The sequence below is a fragment of the Notamacropus eugenii genome, chromosome 2 (genome assembly GCF_028372415.1).
Source record: "Notamacropus eugenii isolate mMacEug1 chromosome 2, mMacEug1.pri_v2, whole genome shotgun sequence".
Taxonomy (NCBI): Eukaryota; Metazoa; Chordata; class Mammalia; order Diprotodontia; family Macropodidae; genus Notamacropus; species Notamacropus eugenii.
In genome coordinates, this window is record NC_092873.1 from 262,068,887 (window position 1) to 262,093,018 (window position 24,132).

Here is a 24,132-nt window from a genome sequence, read left to right on the forward strand (position 1 = left end):
CTCAGGAGGGAACAAGTAAAGAAAGGAGAGAATTTGGAATTCAAAATATGAGGGGAAAAAAAATCCAACATTTTTTTTAAAAAATGTAATATAAAAGAACCAATACATTTTAGAGGTCGGAAAGTATACTTGTGAACTTAAGTGGTGTTTTTAAATTTCTTCAGGATTTTAAATTGCCAGGGTTATTGGTTCTGCTGATCTCACTTGCCCTGTGTTTTCAGGGCAAATATTTACTAAAGCAGTGCACCGAAATAATTCTTTCTTGTATAATGTCTTAGTTCATTCTGCTGGAAATGTTACTATTGAGGCCAGAGTTGTGTATTGGATTACTACATAGTTTAATGTAGTTTTAATGTGAAGAAAATCTATCTCATTACCCTTAACCCTGACCAGATGACTTGCAAATGTGTGGTTAATCACAACTGTATTACAGAAGATTGTGTATCTCACAAAATCATTCATTAGCAGTTTTGGAAAATCTTAGTGTGCATTTCCTGCTGGTGGTATGTTGGTAACCTTGTTACTATCAGATTGTTAAATATTGGTTACTTATTACTACAGTACACAGCGTTGTGGGGGTATGAAGATAAATAACACAAGAAGACTCCTCCCAAAAAGCTTAGTAATTTTTTAAATTTTGGGGGGGGTTTCATTTATTTATTTTTTCATTAAATTATTTTATTTGTTTTCAGTGTTCTACAGTCACTTCCATATATCTTAGATTTTTTTTTTCCACTCCCTCTCTGAGACGGTGTACAATCCTATATAGGTTCTACACATATATTCCTATTAAATACATTTTCACCTAAATCATGTTGCATAGAAAAATTAAAATGAATGGGACAAACCATAAAACAAAACAAAATACAAAAGAAAATGGTCTGCTTCATTCTGTGATCCAATTTCATAGTTGTTTTTCTGGATGTGAATGATATTTTGCCTCAAGAGTCCATTGAGAATTTTTTAAGTCCTTGCATTTCAGTGAAGTACTAAGTCTACCAGAAAAATTCCTTGCACACTGTGGTTGTTTCTGTGTACAAAGTTCTCCTGGTTCTGCTCCTTTCACTCAACATCTGTTCACATAAGTCCTTCCAAGCTTCTCTAAAGTCTTCCTGTTCATCATTTCTTATAGCACAATAGTATTCCATTATGTTCATGTACCACAATTTGTTCAGCCATTCCCCATTTAAGGGGCATCCCCTTGATTTCCAGTTTTTGGCCACCACAAAGAGAGCTACTGTAAAAATTTTTGTACGTGTGGGACCCTTTCCCATTTCTATAATCTCTTTGGGATACAGTCCCAGAAGCAATATAGCTGGGTTAAAGGGTATGCACATTTTAGTAGCCCTTTGGGCATAGTTCCAAATTGCTTTCCAGAATGGTTGGATCAGCTCACAGCTCCACCAGCAATGAATTAGTGTTCCAACTCTCCCACATCTTCTCCAATATTTATCTTCTTGTTTTGTCATGTTACCCAATCTGATAGGTGTGATGTGGTACCTCAGAGTTGTTTTGATTTGCATCTTTCTAATCAGTAGTGATTTAGAAAATTTTTTTCATGTGACTATGGATAACTTTGATTTCTTCCTCTGAAAATTGCCTGTTCATGTACTTTGACCATTTATCAGTTGGGGAAAGAGCTTAGTAATTTAGCCAGAAGTAAGTGACAACAGTGGATAGAATATTGACTTTGGTGTCAGGATGTCCAAATTTAAATCCTGCTCTTTTACCATAGGCTGGTCACTTAACCTCTTAGCCTCAGTTTTCTCATCTGTAAAATGTAAATACTAATGACAGCCACCTCATAGCAGAGAATCAAATGAGATAATGTATGTTAAACACTTTGAAAACATTACATATAAATGCTAGTTGATATTTTTAATAAAAGTTCAAGAGAATGGAAAACTAACAATGAACTTGAATTGTTTTTGAATGTTGACTAGTATTTTGATGGTTCGAGATGACATGTAGGATGAACCATGAAAGCAAAATCTAGAAAATGAGGTCTATCCTGGGGACTTGCCCATATACCTATTTATTGGCTTTTCATATTTAACTGTTTCTCTTGGTTTCTGGAAAACTCAAGTTAAGCTAGTTGATTGGAATGAAGAGTTTAGGAACATGAGTACGTTGCGATTAAGTTGAAAAGATATGGTGGGATCAGATGATGGAGAATGCCTTGAATTATCACTCTAAAGAGTTTACCTGGAGTGGCCAGTGCCAGTCACATCTCAGGTTTGTGTTTCAGGATTTGGCTGTGAGAGTCTCTGACCAGTAATTTCACCCATGGCATATAGACGGTGTACAGTGGATTTGGAGCCAGGAATACCCACGTTCTAATGTTGCCTCAATCTTGGGCAAGGCATTTAAACTCTCTGTCTCAGTTTCCTTATTTGTAAGATGGAGATGATAATAAAACCATGAGTGAGGGAAGAGAGGAATAGAAACACAGCTAATGTCAGTCCTGTCCCCATAGGATACCATGGAAAACATTAGCTCTAGAGTCTTAGGTATTTCAATTCAGTTTCTGATGCTTCCTACCTCTTTGACCTTGGGTAAATCACATAACCTCCCAAGGTTTTGGTTTTCTCCTCTATAGAATTAAGGGGGTTAAACTTGGATGGCATCTGGTGTTCCATTCTTCAAATTAGTTGTCCTGTGATCCAGAAAAGTAGTATAGATACAATAGTGGTGATTAGAGAGCTGGCTTTAAAGTCGGGAAGACCTAGGTTTTGGTTGGCCTTTGATGTGTATATGGTGCCTGAATCATTTAATTTTAACCTTTTCAGTGCTTCAGGCAACTCTGTAAGTTGCCACTCTGCAAGTTGCCACTCTGCTTTGATAGAGAATGTTTCTCATCCAGTACAGTTATATATCTGGTCACCAAAAAAAAAAAAAGATGATCCTGTTTTGTCAGGAACCCTCCTGGCCCCCAAATTGTCCAGCTTAAAGAAGCTAAGAATTCATGGCATTGAGTGTGTGTGTGATGCTTCAAATGGTAGGAGTGAGGCGGGAAGATAGAGACAGGGTACTAGGAATACGAAAGAAAAGGCTGAAAAAACAACCCGAGAGAGAGAGAGTCTGTGACTATGAACCAACCTTTCTTTCCAATCTGATAAATCAAACTTTGAGGCTCAAAGACAGAAGAAAAAAAATGAATAAAACATTTTAAAAAGACAATGACACGTTGAACAAGTGTTTATTATGAAAGAAAAATGAACCAAAAATCCAGCAAGAAACTCCAGGATGTTTCTGAAGAGTAAAACTTTAAAAAATTCAGACAATGTGCTGAAAATGACATTACCACTAATAAAAATAGAGAAATTAATGGAAGTGTCATAGATGGATGACTTATTTTCATTTTGTTTTCCTGAATGAAAAGTCACTGAAGCATTTTCCTGACAAGTAATTGTTTAATTTATACTCTGGTAACAATTCAGCTTTCTAAATTCTGCCAATGTGATATTCCTAAAAGACAGAAGTGACTTTTTTGTTGCTATGCTCCTCAAAAACGTCCATTGTTTTCCTATTGTCTTTTAAAAAATTACTCTTTATGGCATTTATAGCCCTTTTTAATTATTTTCAGCCTACCATTCTGGGCTACTCATATATTACTCCCTTTTGAACACACTGTTCTAGCCGGATTGGCTTGCTTGTTTTAACAGTAATATGTTTCTTGAGAGCAAGGACTGTTTCATTTTTGTCTTTGTATATTTAGTGCCTTCCACAAAATAGAAATTTAATAAATGCTTGTTCATTCATTTATGAGATGATTTAACAATATCAAAGTTAAAACCTTTTTGTTACTATTAGGAAATGAATAAGAATATTTGCATCAAAATTAAATATCAAGATTGTCTCTTTAATTTTAAATATACTAGAACTATTCAAAGTATGACTTTTAAGTATGCTTTTATTTTCATAAAATATAAAATGTTTTAAATGGCTTGTTTACATTTAGGGAGTACTGGATCTATCCGATATACATTCTCCACCGAAATCCCCAGAAGGAAAGATGACAAACTCTCATACAGTACCAAGTAAGGTAAGTCATTTACATTGCCAAAATGAAAAACATTTCTGGGATTAAGAAATTGCACAAAAACTGCTTTTGATTTTTTTATTTTTATTGAAATGATACTGTCAGATACAGCTGTGCTCTGTAATTGGCTGAAAAAGTCTGTATTTCCTTTATCAGTTAAGAAGGTATTTGTGTCTGTTTCTGTAATTTGTCAAGAGTATTTTAAATCCTGTTTAATGGATGTGAATTTGTTGTGATAGTCACAGCTAGATTTGTTAAGTATTTGTATGTTTATACTTGGTGTAGTTTGTAGTACTGTTTTTTTTCCTTCAAGCTGAAAGGAAATTTACATGGTTTTTATCTTAAAGATTCTGCTTGGGAATAATAGTCTGACTTTAGAATGCAGTGTTGTTATACTAAATACTGTTAGCCTGTGTTTCTTTTAGCTTTCTTAAGAGAGATGGTCAGATTCAGAGCTAAGAACAAAATTTGCTTTGTTGTCTTGTTGAAGTTTGCTTTGCATTGCTTCTAAAATCATTGGTTGTCTGTGTTTTCTGGTTACATTCTCCTGTATTTTTTATGTTGTACTTAAAAAAATAAATTCAAGGAGGTTAAGTGATTTGCTCAAGGTCTTATGGTCAGTGTCAGAAGCTGAACTTTAACCCAGAACCTAGAGCAAGTGTTCTTTCCTCTGCACCCTGTGGAGAGAGGACAGGTTAAAATGTGTTTTGCTAATAGAAAGAAAAATTCAGATGAACACTGTAGTTTAAATTCAGGGCAGCATCTGTTACGGTTGTGGATGATTGCGTGCCTTGATTCTTTGTAGTACTTAGGTTTCAGCTACAGTAAAGGGAAGTAGTATCACAACCTATCCATGATTATTTGTATCTACTTTCTGCTTTGTATATATTTCACTATTCTCTTTTCAGTTGTTTTTTTGTAAAGAGTTACTAAATATATAGCTTATCAATCAGATGAAAGTAGTCTTTGTTTAACCATTCCATGAATAGAAATTTGGAGGAAAAAATACATCACTTTGGAGTGAATTATTAGTTTAATAGGTTTTGTAAAATTTTGAGGTGGGGAGAATGGAAATCTTGAACTAATTTTATTTCTAAATAGGCAAAAACACCACTTTACTTTATTTGTAGTTCTCTATAGCAGTGAGGCAGGCAATAGCAGGATGAGAGATTCTCTTTGTTAGATTTCTTACCTATTAGACCTTTCTTTAAACTTAATTTTTCATATTAATTAAAATATTTGTAGGACATTATAGTGGAAGTAAAGTGAAATATATAGATTTAGTTTAATAAATCTTGAAGTGAACCTATTTTAAAAATTATCTTAAAATCAAGTGTCTTCTATATAAAAGGTCACATAATAGTTTAGAGATGATAGAGTGTCCGCAGAGCTATTGAAGTATCTCTGCTCTTAAATATATATAGGTACTTGTAGTATAACTTTTTAATAGCTATTTAATAGCTATTTTATTTTAGAGAACCAGAATCCCAAGTATAAATCTCTTTTACTTCAAGAGTCTGTGATATCATCTGCAAGGACTGTCCTTCCTCAAATGCAGATCACAACCCTTCTGCTACTTGGTAGATGATCTTTAAGAGTTGCTGTGGCCACAGAAGACAGCATCTTGCAGCCAACCTAGGAAGCCTCTCCACACTTAGCTTGGCTGGTCCTTGAATGGTAGATGTATAGTCTATCACTGGGTTAACTTTTTTGCAAACCTGTTCACCTTCGTTAAGACTTGTCAAAACTCATGCTTCATAGACATAGCCTTTGAGACTCAGTCTTCCCCCTACTATAAACGAGGCATCTGAGGACTAAATAGAATATAGTCTTTCAGCCTTCCAAATTTATTATATAATTAAAGTGAAATATATTTTTCTTTGTTTTTGTTTCTTGAATCTTACAGAATTAAGAAACTTATAATTTGAATTTTATTTGTCATTTTGGAAATATGTCTGAAAAATATTTTCGTAGAAATAATGTTGTCTCGCCTCAATTGTAGATAAACCTATAAGCTGTACTCTGAGGAGCATTATGCTTTCCCTTCCCCTATTTTGTTTTCCAAAAGGAGGTTATACTTCTGATTTACCCTTTAGCTTTGGAATATAAGGGCTTCTAAATACACATTGCAAATCTAGTAGTCCAATGGTAAGCCAAGAAATCTCCTAATGTCTAAGGGATATACTCTAAGCTCAAGCCCACCCTCATTCCAGTTAGCCTAGTCTTTGAGGATGTTGTTTTATGACCTTCTCTTTTTTACACTTTTTGTCTGTTGCCCCAACCTTAAGGCTATTCAGATAACCAGGTAGCTCTGAAACTATTTGGGTAGAGTGGTCTCCCCGTAAACAGAAGTGAGTCCCAAATCAGACTCCTTGAACCAAATGATTTACCTTCTTAAATGCAACTCTTGAAATTAAAAGAATGATGACTGTCCAGCTTATCTTTTGGATTGCCCAGGAGAAGTATAGCTATTTCTGGGTCATCATAAATTAAAGTTATATATTATCCACATCTGGCTAAGCAGCTGTTGGAAAACAGTTGCTAAGAATATGATTTATTTTTACCACAATGTGAACAGAAAAGGAGACAAGAAATTACTTTTAAGTAGAGATTTTCCATTTATTTAGAAATTTCCATTAATTTCATAAGAATGGTTTATGAGCAATCCATTATTTTTTGATATTGTACATAGAAGGATAAATATTTTATGGTAAAAGATGTCGTTTTATTCTCATGCTCAGATACCAAGGTATAAAGGACAAGGTAAAAAGAAGAGAAGCGGGGAGAAGTCTGGTGAAAAGGTAAAATGCATGAGAACAAAAAGGCCGGCAAGTGCTTTTAGATAGGGAAAAGCAACCTATGCTAAAAAGTCCCTAGTACTAGGTTTGCATTGGCATCATGATATGCTTGTGATTATGAGTTTAAACACAAACTTATTGGGTTGTTTTTGTGTTTTTTGTTGTTTTTTTTTTTGAAACATCAGTGTCATTCATTTGTAATTAGAGAACCTAAGAACTTAAATGATGGTTTGTATAAAACAAATGAGTTTTAGTTGGCATAACTATTTTAAAATTCAGTCTGAAAAAATATCACAAGGCACAGGTTAAAGATAAACTATAAATGTCCCTGTTTTTTAGGTTTTTATTAGTAGTTAATATATTTAGAATTTTTCTCCTTCTTTAAATGAATATAAAACCATGTGAATGTAAACCATTTAGCTTCTGTCATACAGATATTTAGGATATTAACTTTTAAAAATTAAAATTTTCTTAATTTTTTATCATCTTATATCTAACTGTACTCTTTCTTTTTGCTCAAGAGCTATTCCATATGATGAAATATAATATGTGTGCATATATTTACATACACATAAATATACATATATGTATATGTAAACATTTAATTTTTTCTCTTTAGGAACTTACTACTTACTTGCAGTAATTTAAAACAATTTTATATAGTTTCTTTATCACATACCACTTTACACCTCATGTTTTTTAGTTATAAAACCCTTGATTAGTAAACTAGGGAGTAGCATGTGATTAGAATTGAGATGATAAATAACTTAATTGCTATATTCTAATCCTCTTAAATCAGACACTTTAGCTATGTGTTGTTTTTTTAATTTAAAAGTTGGAAGTATAAAAGAAGCATTATAGATTTTTAAAATTATTTAAGATGTATACATTTATTTAATTTTGCAAAACTCATCTCTGTACTATGCTCTTATTGACTCTGAATATTTTTGTACTGATTTACAAACTTTTTCAAGATAAGCCAATACTTTCTAGGATTAAATGTCTCTTAGTCGAATTGGTTTTATAAATATAGAGAAAAGGAAATAACTTCTTAAATCAGTTGACAAATATAATCTAGTACAGAGGTGAATTTCATGTCCCTACATTAAAATAACAACCCTCCCCCCTGAACTTTTTTTGGGGCGGTATATTTTATGAGCATGTCCTTAAGTATATTAGTTATCACTGTGCTTCTGGATAAGATGGATAAGTCACCTAAACAGACACTCAGAAGTTGATTTTTGTCAAATTAACCAGCATAGTGCTGAGCATAGTAACTAATATGTGGTACTTTGGGGCTCTGGTCTGTCATTTGATTTCTAGCATTTTTGAACATGACCACTAGCTTTTGAATTCCATTTTCGTACGTTACCTCTGTCATAACCAGTTAGTACTCAGCATTGTCTGTCTTTAGAATCGTAGGTGATGTCATTATTTAGACCTCTGTACCTATTGCCACTTACCTACTCCTCTTTCCTGAATGTTGTTTTTTATATATATATATATATATATATATATATATATATATATATATATATATATATATATATATATATATATATCCCTGAGCTTTCTGTAAGATATAAGAAATGCAGTAGGAAAAGTTGAGAGTTGGACCCATTTCAGAATTATATAGTCTACTTTGTTAAACGTTTAAAACTTTTCAAAACCTTGTTCCAACTTACCTTTCTAGGCTTTATATTGTCCGTTATGAATTCATCACCTAACTGAAACTACTTTCTCTGAAGTTACTAATCATTTCTTTATAAAAAAATAAATTTTTATTGACATCTTTTATGTTCCCTACATTATCCATCCCCCCATCTCCTCCTAGAAAGTCATGCCTTATAGAATTTTTTTAGAAGGATGGAAAAAAAAAGTTTTATCAGAGTTATCTAATGTATTGAAAAAGTAATCATTTTCAGTTTTCCACATCCACAACTCTCCAGAAATGTAGGGGGAGATATCCTCTCATCTCATCTCTTGGGTCCATACTTGCTCATTATAACTTTTAAAGCCTTTTGCTTTTCTGTCAACTTTCTTCACTTAAGTATTTTGTATTACAAATCTGTCAATTACTCTTTCCTTTCTTTGTTGAAATTTTCCACCATTGAGTTATTTTTTTCTAATCCTTTAATTTAATTTTTTATTACTGCATTGACAGCTATAACTTATGATATATTTTCATTCTTAATTTCTTTTATTAATTTATTTCTTTGAATGACTGAAATTTATTATTCAAATATACTCTTGAATTTTGCATAGAGTTGTATCTCGTTGCTTCATTTTCCTTTATCTTGTAATATTTAAGAGATCTTTGTAATCCTTTTGCATATTTTGTACTTTTTTCTAACCTTAAGATCTCTTAATTTAGTTGCTTATACTCTGGATTTTTATTGTTTTCTTCTTTTTGAGATCTTTGGTGTTTCAACCTTTCCTGTCATTCAATTTTTGTAATTCCTTCTCACTTTGTTGGTGAGTAACCTCACCAGTACTAGGCTGCAAAGTGATTTCAGCTTTGGGGATTGGTCATTTGCTGGCTAAGTTGTTGCCTTAAGTAATATCTGGGGGGAATAAGACTGGCTCCAGGTAGATTTCAGTCTCCTTTCCTTCAGGCTTGGTGCAATAATACATATTCTTCCCCTACCCTTGGTTTTCCTACTTGGTTTGAATCATCACCTAGCATATTTCATAGATTTGAGAGAAAGCAGGAAGTGTGTTTTGAATAGTTTCTTCAGTCTGTGGGTTGGGGCTATCCTCTAATGTAGGGGTTACTGCAGACAGTGAATATTAACTTCTCACACAGTCAATCTGCTTTTTGCAGGCTGAAGGGAGAGGAGGAGATTAGGTGTGCTAACCGAGTCTTTGTAGCAAGAGTGTTCAAATACTCAAGGGAGTGTACGTAAGGAGGATTTTGTTATTTTTTTTAGTTTAGTTTCTCAGGATCCATAGCCATGGCAATGTCTAGTTTTGATACGTTAAATAATAATTCCCAGAATAGTTCCATGGATCCTAGATAGTAGCTCCCAGAATTATAGTGACAGTCCTACTGAGGCTGTGCTGTGAGATAAGGAGTGACATAATGTAATATTTACTACGCTTGCACAGAATGATGAGAGTGCTTAAGTTAACCTGTAAGCTTAATTGTTGGCAATATGGCTTTTTTGTCAGTTGCCCTATAAAAGCAAGTAAGCATTGGTCATTGAGGGGGGTGATCCATGGGGAAACCACAGGGAATCCATAAGGAGCCCACTTGTTTCAGCTGGCCCTCATTGAGGCTTGAGGGGATTTAGGTGCAAGTGTACCTGTCTCGATTGACCCCATCAAGATGTAGGGGTGTTTGCCCCCTCTTCTCTCTGGCCCCTGTGAGAAAGGTGATTAGGGAATGCTGTAGGAGTTGGTTCTCCCAGCAACCATTTGAGAAGACTAGACTTGAATAAAACTGATTATTAACCCCTCTGAAGCTGTCTGCCTGTCTGACCATATCAAAAGTGAACCTGTTAGAGGCTGGAGACCAAAACTTCCAGCGCCTCCTGTGTGTTTTCTGTGAAACAAGGGGATTTTATTATGGGCTGTAAGCCTTAGGTCCTACTGAGTGGCAGGGATACTGAGTGATTTTTTTTTTTTTTAAAAAAAAGGATTAGTGTTCTCTGGTGTTAATTCCTAAAGATTTTACTTGTCAGTGTTCTCTCTTTTTTTTTCTATATATATGGATTCTGCAGTAACTACTCTTATTTCTGGTGCTTAATTCTTCATTTTGGAATGGGTTTGGTTTTTTTTTTTTTTTTGAGAGTTAGTGGGAATTGGGCTTTGACCCCACAGTCAGTGATTGCTTAATTGTCAAATCTAATGGACTTTTATTAATACTTATCTTTTTTGGCCTCAGCAGCTTTCCAGTATTTCTTTCCCTTTGGTTTTTATAATGCAGCTCTCTCCTTGTTTTCTTCCTACCTGTCTGACCTCATCTTCTCATTCTCCTTTTTTGAATCATCATCATGTATCCTGCTTTCTAACTGTGGGTTTACTTCAAGGCTCTGTCTTGGGGCCTTTTTGTTCTTTCCATTTGCTCTCTTGGTGACCTCCTCATTTGTTTCTTTCTACCTGCTTGCAATATTTTCTCCTTGACTTGGGAACTCTGAAATTTGCCCACAATATTCCTAGGAGTTTCTCTTTTCAGGTCTCTTTCAGGTGGTGATCAGTGGATTTTTTCAAAATTTATTTGCCCTCTGGCTCTAGAATATCAGGGCAGTTTTTCTTGATAATGTTATGAAAGATAATGTCTAGGCCCTTTTTTGATCATGGCTTTCAGGTAGTCCCATAATTTTTAAATTCTCTCTCCTGGATCTGTCTTCCAGGTCAGTTGTTTTTCCAATGAGATGTTTCACATTATCTTCTATTTTTTCATTCCTTTGATTTTGTTTTGCAACTTCTTGGTTTATCATATAGTCATTGGCTTCCCTGAACTCCACTCTCATTTTTAAAGAACTATTTTCTTCAGTGAACTTTTGAACCTCCTTTTCCATTAGGCTAATTCTGCTTTCTAAAGCCGCCTTCTCCTCATTGGCTTTTTGGACCTCTTTTTCCAGTTAAGTTAGCCTCTTTTTAAAGGTGTTATTCCCCTCATCATTTTTTGGGTCTCCTTTAGCAAGCTGCTGACTCGCTTTTCAAGCTCTTCCATGGGCTGGGCCCATTGTATATTCATTTTGGATGCAGAAGCCTTGACTTCTTCAGACAGTATACTTTGTTCTTTTTCATCCTAAAGGATGGAAGGAAATACCTGTTCACCAAGAAAGTAACCTTCTATGGTCTTATTTTTTTTTCCCCCTTTTTTGGGCATTTTCCCAGCCAGTTACTTGACTTCTGAATCCTTTGTCAAGAGGAGAGTCCTAATGCTCCTGCTCACCCCAGGACCATGCTCAGGGTTGAGATTCAGATGAGTTCCCCCACAGGCTCAGTGCTCCAATAATGGAACAATGGATGCTGGCTGCCTGCCACGGCCTCCAGAAGCCGCTGCCTTAGGCTGGTGCCAGGGGTGGACTCTGCTCCCTTCTTGCTCAGGCTGATAAAATCCTTTCGCTGATCCTGGGTGCCTGTGGGTTGAGGGAATCTGCTAACTGCTGCTGCTTCCGGGGATTTCGTCCTGAAGCCTGCCCTGGTCTTGCTCCTTCCAGAGTCGTGTGGTGGAGGCTGGACTGAGCTTCGCTCTGTGTCTGGTGTGACAGACCTTTCCCATTGGCCTTCCAGGTCACCCTGGGCTAAAAATCTCCTGTACTCTATCTTCTGCTGCTCTAGAATTTGTTGAGAGTCTTTCTTTACAGGTATTTTATGGGCTGTGGGGGAAGAGCTAAAGTATGTACGTCTTTCTACTCCACCATCTTGGCTCTACCCCCCTATTTTTTATTTTTTAAATCACCCTGGATAGGGAGTAAGTTCCTCAAGGGCAGAGACATTCATGTAGTGCCATGAACATAGTAGGCACTTAATACATATTTATTGATTGTAAGAATTGTAAGGAATGGGTTGTAAGGACAAATTGTAGAGAGTAATTAGTGTGAATGAAGGAAAGGGAAAAGCTGGAGAGCTGGCACAGATATTTGGGGAAATTGTTTTGTTCATTTTGGGAGCAGTTCATTTCAAATTAGAATTGTACATGTATTGATTGTGTATATTGATGAGTAATGATAACAGATGATACTTTGCAGAGCTCTTTACTGTAGATTCTTTGATGTAACAAACAAGGACACATCATCTTGTTTTTGCTAGAGAAAACTTTTGGAACTTGATTGTTCTAACCTAAAATAGACAATCTATTTTTGGAGAGTTGCAGTCATTAGAAAGAAAATCATTCAGTGAGAAAGTTGACAGTTTATTGACATTTTGAACTTATTGAATAACTTTAACATTTGATTAAGTTAAACACTTTGAAAGGCACATTACCTCTTAAAGACCATAGAGATTTCTTTTGGAGTAAATTGTTCTATGGCACTCTAACATTCTAAAAAAGTTAATGCACGGAGCTGAACTGTTGATTTGCATCAGATTTCCCCCCTTTCACTTTAAGAAAAAATTTAAGAGGGCTTCTTTAATTGGTGTTGTTGCTTATTTTTGTATTTAAAACAAGATGTTTCCTGAAAGTATTGTTGTTTTTTCCCTTTTGGTGGTGGATTTTCATGTTAAAAAAAGTTGTTTTTCATGTGTTCTGCTCTTCTTAGGAACTGACTTTCAGAGAATTAAATCTTAAACCATGAAATAATTTACCTTATGAAGATTAAGAATATCTTTGCATATGATGGACAAGAAGTTGATTTTTTTTTGCTTCGTTTGAGAAAATCTAAAAAGAAGTCATAAATACCACGTGATTTTCAATAATAATAGTATTGTTTCTTTAATTTGCAACTCTTGTTTTAGTGCACATTAAGAAATTAAGTTAGAAAACAAAACTTGGTTTACCTGATTTTAAGATAATTCTAATTCCAGCTACAGTAATTCCCTCCCAGAAAATGGTTAAGATAGTGTCAGTCAGAATTCGCTAATATAACTATTGGTTAAATCAGTGATTATATTATTTGTTTGTGTAAATAATACACAAATTGGAATACTGATGAAGAAGTACTATTTACTATGGGTTGATAATCAGAATAAGCTTATTTTGGGTCTCATTGATGAGGGCTGGAGTTATAGGTACAAGAAGTTCAGACTAGAATTTCCTGCCTAGGTCATCTGTAAAAGAATTCACTGACTCAAGCATTGTTGAGGTCAAGGTGGTAAAGATTTATTACACTTTAAAGTAGGCAAGAATTCTTAAGAAACTTGCCATTTGAATGGAGTACAAGTAAAGTTTATGTAAGATATTCTATAGTAAAACCTGTTACATATGCCAACTAGATCATTAAGGGCAGGATTAGGGAGTGGTTAAGGAGTGGTTAGTTCTTAAAGCAACATGCACTTTTAGTATTTACTGCGGAGATATTTTATCCAGAGTTCGTTGGGAAATAGCCCAAGTTGGGGCTACCTGGAGGTGTGCTTTTAGGCCTAAGTCAACTAGTGTCAGCTCTGACTAATGAATACCAGGCTACTCTCGTCAATGTCTTGTAGATAAGATAAATGCAAGAGAGTATACGTATGTCTCAGTCAAGAGATATATAATTGGTCAGTGAGTAGTAAATGTTGTTATGACCTGGTGCACAGTCAGTTAAGAGACAGTACACAGCTTTTTCAGACTAATAATTTCTATAGGTGCAGCTGGCTACTGTAGTAGGAAGGGAGATAATGGTCGTTGTTGGGGCAGACCATCCTTGAGCTGAGGCGAAACTGCCAGGGATAGTGTTTTGAGGCTAGGGAAAATTGTGATTTTTAGAGAGAAATGTGATTTTAGAATTAGGGTCCAAGTACATGCACCCAAGCACTCCATCATCATCTGAGGGAGTTTATTTACTGAAGTACCTAATGATTTTATTTTTCCTAGGGTTTAATGTTAGGGCATAAGTTCTGAACCATTATAGTAAAACCTGATATACATAATAGACAATTATTGGTTAAAATGCATCAGTGTAATGAAATAATGTACCCTGAAATGTCACTGTGAGTCTTATTCCCAAACAATTGGGAATTTCTTTCTTTCCTGTCCCCCAAAAGGGAAATTTTTCCTTTCTCACTGCTTTTATGAGAATAAGTAACAAATAAGCAAACCTCTATTATTTTAAAAAGCAGTTTTAGGGAATGTCATAAAGGCATTATTGATCTGGCCTAATTGCTTTATACTTTATGTCAACGTTATTATTTTCTTCCAGTATTGCAAGAATGTGTTTTTGTTTTTGTTCCAGTGTAGGTATTCTCTCTCCTGACTAGTCCTTCCACTACAAAATGGATAATGGTCATAAATCTGTATTTTGACAGGCTTGTAGTTGAAGCCTTTAATTTTGTTTCTGTCAGAGACTGTGCTCTGTTACCATGAACTTCAAGAACCCAGGGTCATTGCTTTTGTATTACAACATTACATTGCTTTTAGAATTGTAAGGGAGAGATTGGATAAAATGGATAAAATCAGAATGATAACTGTGATGCACTACAGAATCCTAAAATATGTCAAGTGTCAGCATCATTAAAGAAATATTAAAGTATATTTAGAATATTTTTGTTTTTGTGTATTGTATTTGGATTATTTAAAAAATTGGCAATCTTTGGTATATGAGGAATTGCGATGAAAGTAGATTCATAAATTGTTAAAGATGAAAGAGATTTTGGGGAATCATTCAAGTACTGGAATTGATTTTTAAAAATGATACTGTAAGTTACTGATTCAAAGTAGTCATCTTGGTAAGCATACTTTCATTCCAGGGGGATAACATTCTTCTAAATATTTTTACAGTTCTACTCATGGAATTGCCTTTTGAGCCCCATGGCATAATCTTTTGATTATGTTATCATTAGGAATAAATAAATATTAATTCTTTGGAGATTTTTAGCAGCTTAAACTTCATTGAAATAACAGTCTTTATTGACATGATACAGTATTGTATGCTGAGTCTTACAGTACTACAGTCTCTTAAGGATTAAAGTTCAGGAGCACCCAAAGGACAGTGATGGGAGTGCTGCAGCTTATTGGCCATGAAAACTTACAGGAGAGAAACTGTAAAGAATAAGCTGACCTCTTAGGAAGAGTAAGAGCTAACCCATAAACAACCTTTGTTCTCTTTTAGTGTCTATGTAAAGTCTAGAGGTTTCAGAGAAAGCTTCCCAGCACATTAAGTACAGCACAGTTTTTGGATAATTTAGCAGTACTTCTTAAATTGTGATTTGAGACCCTACATGGGGAAAAATTTAAGAAGTACTGATTTAGAGGAGAGTATGGACACTCCAGAATCACCCGGATTGAGCAGGCATGGTTGGGTTGCAGTTATCATCATTGGAAGAGAGTATCTACCTCCTATAACCTGCATCTTCACCTCAGCAAACACCATAGGGTTGTATCATTGTTTTCATCATCAACCACACATGTTCCATCTCTGCCACCCAAAATTTTGAAGTTAATCTTTGGCCATAATCTCCTTTCCTTGCATTGTTATTATTCTGGCTTAACATTCTTCCCTTTAAAAACATGCTATAGTTAATTAAGATGTAGGTCTTCTTGCCAGTGCCAATCCTCTTATGTCTTTGCTCTCATCTCCTCCCATCACCTTTGTTCATCACTGCTATCTTTCTGATCTTGATACGTACTTTTTATTCACTGACAATTTCCCTTTTACTTACAAACATGCCCAGTTCTCCAACTCTAAAAAAAATTATACTTGACTACTCTCCCCTCAAACTATGACTTTATACATCTTATCCATTTCACAAAAAAGTTTAACTGATAACCAACTTAGAAATAAATGGAACAGAAATGCATTTTAAGGAAACTTTAATGGAAATGCATTGTGTAGGAGTCCTCCATGTTAATTGTATGGCTAAATGAATTTATGAACTTGGTCGAATCTAGCAAATATATATCACCAAAAGCTAACAATCAATGGAGGTTACTTTTAATTCCTAGAAAAAGTTGTTGATATACCTTGATAACCCACTCACTTAACCGTTTACAGTGTGACTGCTGATCTTACCTAGTGAACCCAAACTGGTTTCTCTTGAAGTTACTGGAAATCTTTTAATCACTAAATCCTGTGTCCCCTTCTTAGTCCTCTCATCTATCCCTTTTTACCTCTCCTAGTGAGTGATGCTCTTCTCCTCCTGGATGCTCTCTCCTCCCTGGATTTTCTTAACATTACCTTCAATCAACAAACATTATGTTAAATAAGCACCGATTATGTGTTGGGTACTGTGCTGGGAACTGGTGATAGGAATATAAAGGATAACAACAATTCCTATTAGCAAGGAACTTGTATTCTAATGGGAAAGACAGTACATACATCTATAAATTCATATAGCATATATACAAAATGAATAAATTCAAGTATATACAAAATAGTTTAAATGAAGGGTAGTTTGGAGGGGGAGGGCAATATCATATTTGGGGGAATCTGGAAAGGTGTCTTCATGCAGAAGATAATGCTTCTTAAATGGGGGGATAGACTGAAGAGAGAAATTAAAGGACATTTCAGGAATGTGGGACTTTTTTTCACTTTTGGTGTTCTCAGTTCTTGATTTTATCAGTTTCCATTAGTTCATTTGTCAACTCTTTTCAGGTGAGTCCCCAAGTCCCCAGATATATATCTATATCTATATCTACATAGATAAAGATATATATATATATATATCTCCAGCCCTCTTTTTCCTCCTAAGCTCCAGTCCTCAGCAGTTGCATGCTGGACTTCTTTGTTTGGTGCTCTCATAATGACCTTAAACTGAATATGTTCATAAAGGAACTCATTATCTTCTCATCAGAACTCACCTCTCTTTTTAACTTTAACATATGTCAATGATGGTCACCACCATCTTTCCATTCATTCTGGTTTGCTACCCTGAAGTGATACTATACCACTTATTTTTAATCTTTTTTGTATCATAGACCCTTTTGGCAGTCTGATGAAATGTATGAACCATTTCTCAGAGATTTTTAAATGCACAAAATAAATCAGGAATAAGCATTTACATAGCATCTACTGTATGCTAGTCACTGTGTTTGAGCACTTTTACCACTATCCCATTTGATCCTTATGACAACCCTCCTATTAAGATCCTCATTTTACAGTTGAGGAAACTGAGGCAAACAAAAATTGAGTAACTTACCAAGGGTCACACAGCTAGTAAGTGTCTGAGGCTATATTTGAACTCGGGTCTTCCTGACTTCAGTCCTAGTGCTGTACCTACTGGACCACCAGCTACTTAGGGACCCCTTGAAATCTATATATAGACCCCAGGTTAAGAATTTCCTGCTCTGTATTATTTATTCTTCTTAGCCTCCATATCTAATCAATTTCCAAGTTCTAAAATTCTACCTCTATAATATGTTCATTACAATTACTAACCTAGTTCAGGATTTCCCCACCGTTGTTGGACTCTTTCTTCAAAACAAGATTTCCCTTACTTCTCTGTTCTTTAGTCTATCCTCTTTACATACAACTAACAAATTGATATTCATAGTAAAGCACAGTTCTGACAATGTCACTCCCTTATTTGCCATTAGGGTCTCATAAAAATTCTCTTTGTTCCTTAGAACCCTTCATAATCCATCTCTAGCCTACCTTTTAAGACATTTAACATCGTAACATTATTCCTATTCACATACTCTGTTTTAGCTAGTGTCCTATTTTCTCTTTCTCACAGGCAACATTTTATTGTCTATTTCTGCTTTTGCACAGGCTGTCCTCCATGATTAGAATGCATTTCATTTTCTCCTTCACCTTTTAGAATCCTTGTCTTCAAAGCTCATTTCCTAGACCACCTTATACATGAAGTCTTTTCCTGGTCTCCTAGCCATTAGTGTCTTTCCCACCCTCATAATTCTTTGTTTTTGCCTTTTACTTACTTTATGTAAATTTTATATACACTTCTCAGTGTATATGCTTCAGTGTTCTTTCCACTCTACTAATATACTTGTTGAATTGAATGAGTCATTTGCATGTGATATACCTCAGAGTATTGCAATATCAGTCAACATGGCTCCTTTGAAATGTACTATACACATTTTGGTGTATTAAGTTCTGTATGCATGTTGTTAACTACTCATTTTTGTAGTTGAATTTGGTGTATCTTTATCTGGAATATTCACATAACTACAATAAACAAGTATTTATTATATTAATGGTAAATAACAGCAGTTTTGGAGGAATTACTTTTTTTCCACCCAAGAGAATGCTATTTAGTAAAATATTATTCTAGTACAGTATATTATATGCTTATAATATGAGTTTATATATCAAAGAATGGGAAATAATTGTTTTGTTCTCATGTGGATGAGATTGATTTAATGATAGAATGCCACTAAAAACATTTCATGTGTATTTTAATTAAAAATAAGTTGCTTTTGCAGTATTATTAGATTTTATTTTTTTATCCCATTACTAAAATACTGCCAGTGCTAGCCCTTTACCACATCCTCTTCCCTCTGAAACAAAGCACTTCTAGCTATTTGCTTAAGTTTTAACTTGACATCATTTATTTTCTCTTTGGCATAGATTTTAACAAAAGAAATTTGAGGAGGGGGGCTTGCATTTTAGTTACCTAAATGATTTATTACTGCTTTTACTGTTTCTTTGCATCAAAAACTTTGCTCTTTTCCTTTTAATTTTTTTTATCCTATTGTTGTGGAATCTGGTATTTCCAATAGTCTATCACCTCATTAGCTGTATAGTAGCATTGTTTTGTAAAACTAATGTTCTTTGCAGTTTAAATTTTACAAAGATTCCAGGTTTCATTTTGAAAGATTCACTTGAAATTTCATTAAAAAGTCTTACATATCCAGCTTTTATAGAGGTTGTTGAGGAATCATGTACTCTTCTTTTATTAAGAATAGCAACTTGACATGAATTGTTCTTCAGAAGTATGTTAATGCTTCTTTTTTATTGCCATTTGTGTGTTGTAAAGAAAGATGTTCTGAAAGGAGCTTTAAGCTTTTTGTATTGTGGTATTTAGATATTGAATAAAAATCATTGTTTATGTTTTTGTCATCATTTAAAGTTGGAGGAGCCTGCTTTTTCTGTGTTTATTATTGATTACATTTAATCTTTTATAAGCAAAACAAAATCTGTTTAGAAAGTTTTAAGATAAAGTCACAAAAGGATGAACTTATTTTCTGGCAAATCTTGCAAGTATTTGAGAAAAGTCTGTTTGTCCTATATTATTATAAGCAGTCCTATCCAGAAGCAAGGAGAGATAGAGTAAATACTTTTAAATCCTATTCAGTGCTTTGCTTGCTGTTGGTTCAAATTAATATCTATTAAGCACATGTTATATATACTGGCTAAATAGAAAGTTAGATATTTGTATTCTTAACTGAATTTAAAATATCAAAAAATGGCTTGATTTCACTCAGGAGGAAGATGTATGTGAATGGCATTTTTTTCCCCTCTTTTTAGAAGACCACTGAAACAAATCAGAGTGATACAAGTATCTCCTCATCGGAAATAAAAAACAAAAGTCTTCATCTCTTAGCCAGTGAAACAAAACTTGATTCTTCCTTAAACAATAGAGCTTTGGATGGCAAAGACAAAGCTGATCTATGTTCCCATGAAGATGATATGGATGGAGATTCCTTCTTCGATGATCCCATTCCTAAGCCAGAAAAAAATTGTGGTTGGTGAGTAAATCTTACCTTGCATATAAAATACCACATTTCTTGATGATTTCTAAGTATGCCTTCTAAATACTTAGTTTTATAGTTTAAGGAAATTCCTTAACTATTTTCAAGTTTGCAGACTAATTTAAAACATAAATCTTAGACATTTAGAAAAGAACTTTAATGGGGGGAAAATGTCTACATATAGAAATTAAATTTTTACTTTAAAATCAGACCAAGAATATACTTTGCTCATTAGCATAATTTTTCATTTTTCATATGTTCCATAACTCTTCTTTACCCTTTCACTCTTACTAGTTATAGACCAACAGACTTCATTAGAAATTGGTAAAATTGAAGTTGAAAAAAAACTGAACTCATTCTTTTCATTTCTTTATAGATATTACAATGTCTAAAGAATAATAGATAAAACTATGTATGTTGAATTATTTTCCTTGTCTAGACTCTGGGGGATGATGACAACCTCTTGAACTTTTTATTAGGGTAAAGAAATGTTTTTCTTTTTTTACTTAATGTTTGGCTTTTAGGTAGGTATAAAGATTATAATGCAGCCAGAGGACAAGAAACTTGTTTTTCACTGACCTTTTTATTTAGTACAATACCACAGGAAAAAGATATATAGACACTGAGAAGCAAAACAGTTCTAAGAAAACAAAATTCTAATGAATTGGAGAAAAATATATTTTACCACTTTCCCCATGTTTAATTCATTCTTCGTTATCTCTTGTTTGTTAGTTTTTCAGACAGGCTACTCATTTTATTCTGTTAGCTGTTTGCCAGTAGGAATACTTATTCTTGTGTAAATTTTTTCTCCTGCCTGCCATTTCTTAATGTGGGGTGAAAAAGGGCTTCTGATAAAAACAGTGACACTGAAGATGACGTAGAAGATTTGTTTGATATAACAGATGTTAAACAAAACTCTAAAAAGAGGTGAGGAGGTAATTTTTTATTAAATATCTTGGTGCATGAATTTGTGATTGTTGTTGCCTTTCTATTTTTCTAGTAGGCATATCAAAAGCTTCTTAGTCTGTGATTTGTGTAGTAAAGTTTCTGTATTTTCTTTGTATAAACGTTACTTGAGTAGCTTAGGTTACTAATGGTGAAAGAAATAATGTATTATAAGCTATAAGTTATATATTTGTTTTCCTAATTAGGAAAAGTGAATCAAACAAGCAAGTAGGAAGCCTTGCATCACTTTCTGATGCACCACCATTAAAAAGTGGACTTAGCTCCCTGACTGGAACACGTTTGCTAAAAGAATCTGAAAGTAAGTGCCCTAAAAGTTACCAAACCCCACAAGTTCCTATAATGTGACTTTGGTTTGGTCTGACATTGGAAAAAGTGCTAGATTTAGAGTCAAAAGGTCTGGGTTTGCATCCTCCCTCTGACTTTGTCCATGAGCAGGTGAACTAAATTCTGAATGTCAGTTTCCTCATTTGTAATACAAGGATGAAAACATTCTCATTGCTAGCCTCACTGGCATGTTGTGAAGATCAAATAAAGTAATGTTTGTAAAGCTGTTTGAAGACTTTAAAAATGCTGTAAATTATTGTTCTTATTCTTTGGAGCTGCTCTTATTTTTCCTATTGTGATTGAGTCCTTGTTAGGTTTAAATTTCAGTGTGTGTGACGTCTGTATCATTTTAGCTATTAATCATTATAGGAAAATTATTAATAGCTAGCATTCATATAGTGCTTTAAGGTTTGCAAAGCATTTTACAAATATGAACTCATTTGACCTTTACAACCACCCTGAGAGGATGCTATTATTCTCCATTTTACAGATGAGGACACTGAGACAGACAAAAATTAATTGTATTGTCTGTGGTTACATAGTTACTTATGTGGGTCCTCCAGGAGCTTAGTCAGATTTGAGGACAGAAGATTCTACTGAGAGTGCATTAATATTCTTCATGTAAAGAAAAGACTTGCGTATATTGAGAATGCATGATATACTTTACAAATGTACTTAGTATCTAAGAAAGAATAGGGTTAGAGGACGAACCTGTCATTTCATTGATGTAGGAACTCAATGATGTAGAAACATCCCTCTGTCAGGGCCATGGTACCTTTTCTGCAATTTTGAGTCTTAATAGAGTTGTCTGGAAATGTCAAACTCAGGTCTGGCAGGCAAAACTTCTTAGTTCACAGATTCAGATTAAAATGTAATTGGAAAATATTTATCTGAATAAATAAATGTTCATTTGTGTTTTACTAAGTCAATACGTATCCCTCAGGGATTTATTTCTGTTTTGAGTTTGACACTGCTGGCCTAGAATACTGAAAAGTTGTGACTTACCCAAGTTACATAGCTATTTGGTGTCAGAGGTGGGACTGGTCTGCTTAGCTTACAGGGTTAACTTTCCTCAAGAGTGAGGGAGAATAATGTGTTATTCATTTTGAGGTATATATTACAAGTAATCTGGTACAGTGTTTCTTCACTTCCAGTTTACTTAATGAACCTAGTATGCACACTATTATGGTTCTTTGGCATGCTTAATACACAGATCAGGCCATCTGCAGATGTTCCAACATGCATTCATCCCCAGTCATACCCTACATACATATGCCAACCTCCTATCCCTTTCCCATCCTCATTTTCGTCATAGCTTACTGATTTGGAAGTAGTGATCTCTAGTACACTAAGGGTAGATTGGGGTGGGAGGCACTGGATCACTGAAGACAGATTCTTAAGAAATAAAGAATGTGCATTCTTGTGAGCAAGTATGGAATAAGAGAGCCCAATTATAGAAAAAAATGAGAACAGAGGGAAGAAAATAGAGAAAAGTGAACTTTTGGAATGTTAGCTTGTGAATTTTCTGTCCAGAAAAGAATTGTTGCAGTGTTTTGTAGAAGAAAGTAATGTGGTTAGAATAGTGAAGATAAACATTTCATTGATAGAATTTTAGTTGTTGATAAGGAATTTCATATAATCAGACTGTTGACCGGACCCTATTGATCTTCAGCTGGTCTTTTTTGTATCATTTTGTTTGTATCATGTAAGCAAGCCCCATGCAGTTTTTAAAAGAGAAATTTTAAAAATGACATCTTAGTAATTAATAGTGTTACAAACAAGTAATTGTTAATTTTTTTCCTTCTCAGATACGAGGGGAAGCTCAGTATTGAGAGATCTGAAAATGGTTAGTGATAAAATTGGATCACTTGGACTAGGTAACTAAATTCTCCATTTTGATACAGTGTTAAATTAGTAGGTTTGGCATGGTATCTTTTAAAATAGAATTGAAATTTATAATAATCAGTTTGCCACTAGTTAAATTACACTGGTAATTTGCCTTTAGGGATAAATTAATGTAGGGATAAGGATCGGTAACCTTTAAAAGTCTATATGCCAAATTTGAATTTATTTTCTCTGCTATCTGAGTGAAGAGAATAGTCAGGATCTATTAAGTTACTACTTTGTGCAGAGCACTTATACTATGTAGCAGGGAAATACTTTGATACTTCAAGGATGTGTTATTTTGTTTACCTTTTTCGTTGTTTTTATAAATCCTTTATTCATTTTAAAACTTAAATACAAAATAAGAAAACATTTTTTATGTACACAGCAGAACATAGGAGAGGATTCATTTTAAAACAATAAATTTCCATTGCAAGAAAACCTATATGATAATTGCTAAACATTGTTTTCAGAGCTGCCCAACTTTTTCTTTGATTCTTTCTAGGTTTTCTTTTCTCTGCTGTGCACTTTTTACTTTTTCCCCCCCACCCCTCTTCCTCTCCATGCCCTAAAGAAGGCTGCATATTTTTAAAATGTGGGCATGTATACATATACATAGATATCTACAAACATACCCATAAATATACTCATATACATAAATGTAAAAACATATTATGCATATTTCCACTTGTTATCCCTTTCTCTGAAGAGGGATAGCATCTTCTTCATTGGTCCGAATCTTTCCATGTTTTTCTAAATCAACTAGCTCCTACACCATATTTATTTCCTATATCATAGCAGTGTTCAAACACAGCCATATCCTGTCAGAGAGATTGTCTGTGAAAGTTTCTTTCCAGTTTTCTGCATTTTTTCTGTTCTTG

The 24,132-nt window shown here is 34.2% G+C and overlaps 1 protein-coding gene across 10 annotated transcripts in view; it reads left to right on the forward strand.

Annotated features, from left to right (window-relative positions):
* The window catches only part of CEP43 (centrosomal protein 43), a 63,787-nt gene that overhangs the window by 21,565 nt on the left and 18,090 nt on the right, over positions 1-24,132 (forward strand). For 4 of the 10 annotated variants that reach the window (XM_072643864.1, XM_072643870.1, XM_072643865.1 and 1 more), the window contains 6 exons: positions 3,962-4,045; positions 6,784-6,843; positions 19,854-20,074; positions 20,921-21,004; positions 21,229-21,341; positions 23,176-23,244. In XM_072643864.1, the coding sequence (XP_072499965.1) occupies positions 3,962-4,045; positions 6,784-6,843; positions 19,854-20,074; positions 20,921-21,004; positions 21,229-21,341; positions 23,176-23,244 (631 nt within the window). The remainder of the gene's footprint in view (positions 1-3,961; positions 4,046-6,783; positions 6,844-19,853; positions 20,075-20,920; positions 21,005-21,228; positions 21,342-23,175; positions 23,245-24,132) is intronic. The other 6 variants (XM_072643868.1, XM_072643869.1, XM_072643866.1 and 3 more) reach the window with 3 other exon arrangements.